Source organism: Hetaerina americana, unplaced genomic scaffold (genome assembly GCF_022747635.1).
Source record: "Hetaerina americana unplaced genomic scaffold, ioHetAmer1.1.p SCAF_113, whole genome shotgun sequence".
NCBI lineage: Eukaryota > Metazoa > Arthropoda > Insecta > Odonata > Calopterygidae > Hetaerina > Hetaerina americana.
In genome coordinates, this window is record NW_027286215.1 from 977,571 (window position 1) to 985,000 (window position 7,430).

At 40.3% G+C, this 7,430-nt stretch overlaps 1 protein-coding gene across 1 annotated transcript in view; it reads right to left on the minus strand.

Annotated features, from left to right (window-relative positions):
* Positions 1 to 520: 520 nt before the first annotated feature.
* LOC139685464 (carbonic anhydrase 13-like) overlaps positions 521 to 7,430 on the minus strand; it is a 13,880-nt gene continuing 6,970 nt past the window's right edge. Inside the window, exons 2-5 of the mRNA XM_071582481.1 lie at positions 4,613 to 4,757; positions 3,132 to 3,237; positions 2,572 to 2,796; positions 521 to 625 (exon numbers count right to left, since the gene is read on the minus strand). Coding sequence (XP_071438582.1) covers positions 521 to 625; positions 2,572 to 2,796; positions 3,132 to 3,237; positions 4,613 to 4,757 — 581 coding nt within the window. The remainder of the gene's footprint in view (positions 626 to 2,571; positions 2,797 to 3,131; positions 3,238 to 4,612; positions 4,758 to 7,430) is intronic.

Sequence of the window (7,430 nt, forward strand, 5' to 3'; positions counted from 1 at the left end):
ATGCTAATCATTAAAACTTTCTATCGCAATTCAACAATGAATTTTTTGAACACCCACCAACGGTGTGGTTAACTAAAGAATAATTATCTAGAAACCTAAGATATATATTTGAGATTTTCTGCAATATTTTATTCCTACTTCAAAGTCTTTCCGCGCAATTTCACCATTTCCTCCACATGCACGTTGAGCTGCACGAGTGATGATGGGCGCCCCTGTCCCACCAACATTCCTATCGCTGCTCATCCCGACATCCAATCCCCATTCACGCGCGTAAGCAGCCTGAGACGTGAAATTGGATCATGAGCCATCTGTACCTCTTTAACACTCATGGTTTCATCAGAGCTACAGTATATCTTGATAAGTTTTATCATAAAAACGACAAATATAAATTCAACTGCGATGGTGGAATAAAGAGGTAAATGGAAATATATTAACACACAGTAATATTCTTCAATACTTTTCTTTATTTTACTTCTTTACAAGAGTATCTCTTGCAATTTATTTGACTTTACATCCTGCTTCAAGCCACGTAGTATACGGCTCTGCCATTAAGACGCTGCGTTGGGCGGACATTCTTGATGAGAAGTTTCCCCTCTTCATCTTCCAAAAGTCGCAATCGCTTCAGCTAGAAAAGAAACATTTTAATGTATTATTGCGTGAACGAGGGAGCAGAGGTGGAAAGAAAGGCTGAGGAAATATAAATAATAATAGATAAACAGTAATTTAATAATATTGAAATATTATTAATAATAATGGTATGTCTTTATTGGGCAAAGATTAGGATTTTCAGTCCCTTATTTTACCAAATCCCTAGATTGGATGAGATCTTTCCTTATTTTATGCGTATTGACACCAAATATATGAGACATTTGAGTCTCCATTATTTTTCCGAATTTTCACTCATTTGTATCGGATAGACGTGTTTTTATTGATTAAAACAGAATATAAATCATAACTGAACGTAGTTTAATCTCTCTTTCGCAGTAGAGCCTTGCGTAGGAAGGCTCTACCGGCAAACATCATTGCCGGGTTGAATATTTATTAGAAAGTCAATTTCTTCTCAAGTGCATCGGATATAACATTCGACGTATTCGCTAGTAGGCTATAAGGCTATGAAATACTTCTTTAGAGTTCAACGCAACCCGAAATGAAGCTCTATCTAACATTTATTTGGCTTTCGGGCAATACGAAATTATCACATTGTGTTATTCACTGTGAGTAAAAAGTGTAACATTTCACTCGTACTTATAGGATTTTAAAAGTCTCAAACGTATCTGCTCCGATTGGCCATCGATGTCTTACGAGTTGCCAAGTAATGGCCATCATGGTAAACGAACGCGTGGCCATCTCGACATACCGTTTGTCGTGGCCCTTAATACAAGGAATTCAACGTTAATATCCTTGTGATAAATAAGCAGTTTCCCAAACACCGAGGGCCCACGTCATTATTCATCGCGAACTTGACAGCGAATCTGTAGAATCCCAAAGGGAAGACTGGCATTTTAACATTTTCTTCATCAATACTTCAATCCTAAGATAGGTTTGCTACGGTCCCCCATTCCGAACATATGTTCTGTGTTTTTTCCTCTCTTTCATTTCAATGTCTTGCCATCAGCGTTCATTTCAACTATTCTTCTAACTGAACAAATGTGCCTCAAGGTATGCCGTATCCATCTTGCTCTTCTTTGCCGAGGAATCCTCATTATGGGCCTTCCTCTTCTGCTCTTCAATAAACTTCCTCGTCTTGTCTGTCCATTTATTCTCCAGCATCCTCCAGAGCCATGTTTCGGAGCTTTCACTCACTGCTTGTCCACTTTCTCAACAATTCTTTCCCTCTTTAAGGTCGAGTCGCTTTTCTGCAACCCCTGTTCTGTGATCCACCGACCGGAGCACTTCAATTCCTTCACCACTCATCTCGACTCCTTTGATGCCCAACTCTTATTCTTCTTTTTGCCCTCTCCTAGGCCTGCATTGAATGGCGCTGGCGATGGGTTGCAGGTCCTTTGTTAGCTTTGGTTCTTCCGTTTCTCAATTGCATGGTGGTTGCCTGTTTTTAGTGGAGAAGATTAATTCTTTTTCTGCCAGAAATTCGTTGCCTTAAGCGTAACTTATTGGAATTTATTCAACATAATCAAATGAAAGAAGTGACCTGGTACTTCCTTGATACTAATTACACTGATTTAGACACTACAACTAACCTTGCCGTAAATTATTTTATGCTCCAATGACAGCAGATATTAAAAATAACATATAATACCAGTCTCATAAATAATATTCATTTTCATCTTAGCCCAAAACATCCCCAAAATGATAATGGGGCATGGATCCGACCCCTCGTATTCCCCCCTGCAATTTCTCATTTTAATTAAAACACTCATAAATATTGTTCCTGAAATTCCCGGGATTTCGGTCATTTTACTACGGTAAGTGATAAACGTGATAATATTTTAAAGCCGGCATATTTCTGTACGTATGTTATAATTAGCCGCAGATAAGGTCCAAATATTTTGCCTTGGCTTCGTTAATAGCTGCTCGAAGCGAAAATGGTGGAAATTCCAAATATTTCCTCACCTGTTCCAAGGAGATTTTTATGGGCTTCAGGCGCACTAGCCACGTGACGACCTGGAGGCACGGGGGGATCGTCAGAGAGCCTTGGTATGTGACGTACTTCCCCCGGAAGGGAGGGGCTAACTCTTCGAGCATAAATGGCTCTATCTGCGCTGGTGGAGAATTGGCCTCAGTCACCTCCTCGACTTTATCAAGCAGATTTTGCAAAGCGGTGTTCTCTTCTTTCACCTGGAAAACATTTCAAGAAATTCATGCTTTCAAATCTTCGTCTCAATAGCACACTCATAGGAAATTGGAAGGCGAAAATAGAGGAATGCGATGCCCTTCCGAATTACATTATATTGTAGTGATCTCGGGTTAGCTTGGTCAACAAAATTCAAAGGTATTCCTGATTATTCAAATTACTTCATTGTTAACCCTTTCGTAAGGAATCATGCATGCTTTTATCTTAACTGAGGTGTAATTTGGAAAAATAATTTTCTCTAGATTATCCATTGATTCAAGGATTATTGTGGAATTAAAGATTTATATTAGCACTTTATGGTCACCTTAAAAGATCCTACCTTGAGGAAATATTCTAAGACGGCCACACCATCTCTCTTCTTGAGCGCCTCTCCTAAAGACCCATATTTCTTCTTATAGTGAACCGCATGCATCTCTGCCGAATAGCTATAAGAGAATTAGAAGTTTGGAATCCGCTAAATACTCTTGAATTACATGATATCATCATTTATATTTGTTTGACTAAAATGAAATGTAATTTGAATTAGAAATAAAATTTGCATTAGAAATGTTGTTTTTTTTTTAGTTTTAATTAATTTCCATTTTAAATAATGATGAGTCAAGGTGATCCTTGGACGCACTTTTTGAATTATGAAAACAGGAACCATCCGTTCTTTAAATCATCTGAAATTAGTGCGTTTTAAAATAGCATCACAATCGGCGAATTTCCTGCGCTCAACTCTTCGATTGAGGAGTTTGTGTGTGGATTGTGGAGTGTCCTAGCTCTGAAGCACCATCTCAGTTTCTTCTAAGTTAACCGTTTATTGCCGAGCATTTGGCGATGGACTCTTGGGATTAAAAACTCGAGTTGTCGTGGAACGCTTTAAGAATCTCTTTCGGAGGCTAAGTCCCCTGAGTGGCCTCCAGCAGTCCTCCTGTCCGCTCCATATCCTTCTCTTGTTTTCAATCATTGATGCAGTCATCTATTTCAATTTATGTTACATTTACTTAAGGAGGATTTCTGTCCGACATCTCCCCAAAAATATCATAATCAATTCATCCTGAGGTACCATGTCCTAAGAGTTTGTTCTCCCCTTCTTTTTGCTTATGAAGATGGAAATAGTTTCTTCAACTAGCTGGTTAAACCATTCTGTTGATGTCTAGTCTTTCCAACCGATCTCGGTCATTCGTCTTTGGAACCCTTTTTCTAGGGACTTCAACCTCCTTTTCTCCCCCGGACCCTACCCTCCAAGTTCGATGATTTCGAAGCGTCTGCAGTCATGCGACATTCAGCCGGGTGGCTATCCGGAGAAGTGTTCCTCCGAATGTGTGAAATTCAAGCGTCGTACTTCACACATGCGGACTTGTCTGCACTTGTGTTATCAGAATGGATTTTAAGTATTTAAGTTAGAGAATAAAATGAAGCTTTCAAGTGTGAAAATAGTTCGATTGAAAAGCGGCGGGGCCTTCACGCTGACAAGGATATGGATTCCCTAGTGGCTAGGCGTGCCATTCTCTGCGAGTGACTGCAGGAAGCAGATGAGGATGTCACGCTCTCTAGTAACGTCCCACGTCATGTTAAGTTTACTATGGCAATAAATGGATTTCACCCACTTTTGTAGTAGTTATAACTTCCAAATTACTAAGAGGGCACCTAAATCCAGATCACTTCACAGAGTTTTCTTTTCTTAACCAAACTCGTGTTGTGCATATTATCAATGCTTCCAGAAAAATTCAATTTTTGGGATTTTTCGAAAAGTGTATGGTTTCGTGTGAAAATACGCCGTGAGCATTAATTAAGTATATTTTGCATGGGGCTTACCTGTATCCGTTCACCAAATGCTCGCTGCCCTCTTCATTTTTTTTACCCCAGTGGAAATGAATCTGTGAAAATATGTAGTCGCCTTCCAAAGCACATCCAGAAATCCTTGGCGTTTCCTTCCTGCTCCAGTTTCCCTTCAGGGTAACTAAAGACAAAATCGTAGAAATTGAAGTAAATGCAATAAGAAACAATACAAACGAAGACGAAAGATATGGGGTACTCTTTCGGTAAGTGCTCAATATCATCTCGGGTTGAGATCGCGAATTCGCCAGATGCAGGTATTGTGAGAATACTCTAAGATTGGTGTCAAATTATCATTAAACGACTTTCTGAGTGGGTCTCCGTTCTTCTAAATGCGCCTGTGAGTTGTTGTTTCCGAGAATGTTCAACCTTCAGCTAGACTCCAGGCATTCTTTAAAATAGAGTATCTTTCTATATATTTACGGGGATTGCTGTAAGTCGACGCTAAGGTTTGTGGCAGGGGATTATGACACGCTACCTATGCCATATGAAAAATGATGTCTCCTTAGTTTTTAGTTCAAAGAAAAGATGGGAGGATTTTGAGATGTACGCATGGATTACTATTGTCGGCATCTCCTTAGTACCCCGAAAACCGTTGCACGGAGGTTTGAAATGGGTTGGGAGGTCAACAGCCACTCTGCGGGTATTTCCTCTTCTTTCTCGTGGACGTGACAGCACGCGATCCACCAAAACCACGTGGACAGGGGGTGACCGAACACCAATCGTGCAGCATAGTACATGCAACAACACATATTACGAGTATAACATGATTAGCAGCTATTCCTATGCCTACACCACGAGGGCAAGAAAATACGTTAAGAGGGGGCAGGCTAGCAGGCAATTCCGACCCTTATTACCCGTTAGTACTCTACGTTTTCCTGACTGACAATTCACATACACAACAGGTTTTATATACATTTAAATACACCACACCTGACACCAGGGCGCACGGTAGGGGGCGTTAGGACGTCACATTTGGAGTGTTTTGTGGGAATTTAATCTATTTTACCCCTATTTTAGACTTCGGGCACCTGTTAATTTCTTTAGGTGTCCCCCCTTTTATTGCTGCCGCGAATAGTGCACGGGAAAAACTAATATTCGAATTTCTTTAGTTCGACAGTCTAACTACCTCATTTTTATTGACAGTTGTCAGGCCTGTAAATATAAATACTGGGTTTAATTACATCACTCATGTAGGATTTGAAACCATTAAGTGCATGCGGGTTTGTTGCTTTCATTTGTTTCCACCTTTTTGAGTCGTACCAGGATATGGATTCAAATTAACGACGGTACAATAGTGAACTTCTTTCCAGAATCTTTCAACAAAATAAATCCTGACTTCCGGCACTGAAAATAGGCCGTCCTCATTTCCACGCATGTCCTGCATTCCATCCAAAATTCACGTCCTATGCCTGCCCCTTCCTCCTATGCCCAGCATCCTCGCCCCTGCCGCAGTCTCCTACATCCCGCGACATGAACTTCCTCGTTTGTTTTCCTGTCGGTCCACTCCGCCTTTTCCATCTCTCTCCAAACCCGCAAATCCAAAGCTCAAATCTAGGCCCGTCATCCTGCTCCAAAGACCATGTTTCCCCTACCTTACGCAGCCAATGCAATCACGCACTCTTGCAAACACGTCGCTTACTGGATCCTAGAAGTTTGATCATCAGAAAACATAACTGACGTAATACATTCCCCACCGACCAATGCCTCAATTCATTAACTTAAACTGCCCGACCAGACTCTCCATCTGGCGCATGAAGTTGATACATCCACGGGCGAGCGAGGTCACCTTTCTCTCCGATCCACCCCTCATTTCTGAGCTTAATTTATTGTCATTATTATCATCACTTGGTGTCATGAGGAACACGGCTAGGGTGCAGGTGGCTGTTGGTAATTACAAACCATACCACTTTCCCCCGGTCCCTCCGGTCAGTAGTCCATCGGTCTACGCCTGGACTGCGGCGACGAAAAATTATGCATCAATATATTATGTGTAGATATATAAACACAAGGATACACTTGTAAGGAAAGGAATAAGAACACATATGCATACAAGACGAACCCAAGAAAGGAGGGGAAGATGAAATCAAGCATAAAAAGCATACAAAAAAAATATCCTTAGCGGGACATATCTACGTTCCCGTCCCGGGAAAGAAACATTTTGACCGTCAAGTGCTGGCCATTGAAACTGTTTTACTCCTTTGATATGCTTGTATATATATATGATAAAGTGGATGAAGGGGGTATTGACCGTTAGTGGGATGTTGAAGACTGTGATAGAGGGGAATGAAGGGAGGAAGAAAGTACTCAGAGATGAAGAGGGACGTGATGTAAGGTAGGATATTGGATTTTGAGTGTTGTTAGGAGTAACAAAATATTTATTTGGCTTTGTCCATCCAAAAACCTACCTTAACCGGTTAATTACCAAAATAATTAAGTATTATATAAATCTGTGTGTGTATATATATATATATATATATATATATATATATATATATATATATACTACCTTGAACAAAAAGTTCCCGGAATAACCACCGTGTGGCGCTCCCATCGTTCCGATTTGAGTTCTGTTTTTTTTTTTAATTGGTACATCTGTTGTTGATATTCCCTTTAAATCTTAGTGTCATAACTTGACATTTGCAAAAGTTACGTAGCCAAGAGTACATCTATCTCTGTGTGTGTTGGCGATTTTTTACAATTGCAGAAATGGATTTAAATTTGCAACAACGAACTTGTATTAAATTTTGCGTAAAAAACGGATTTAGTGGCGCACGGACGTTGGAAATGTTGGAAA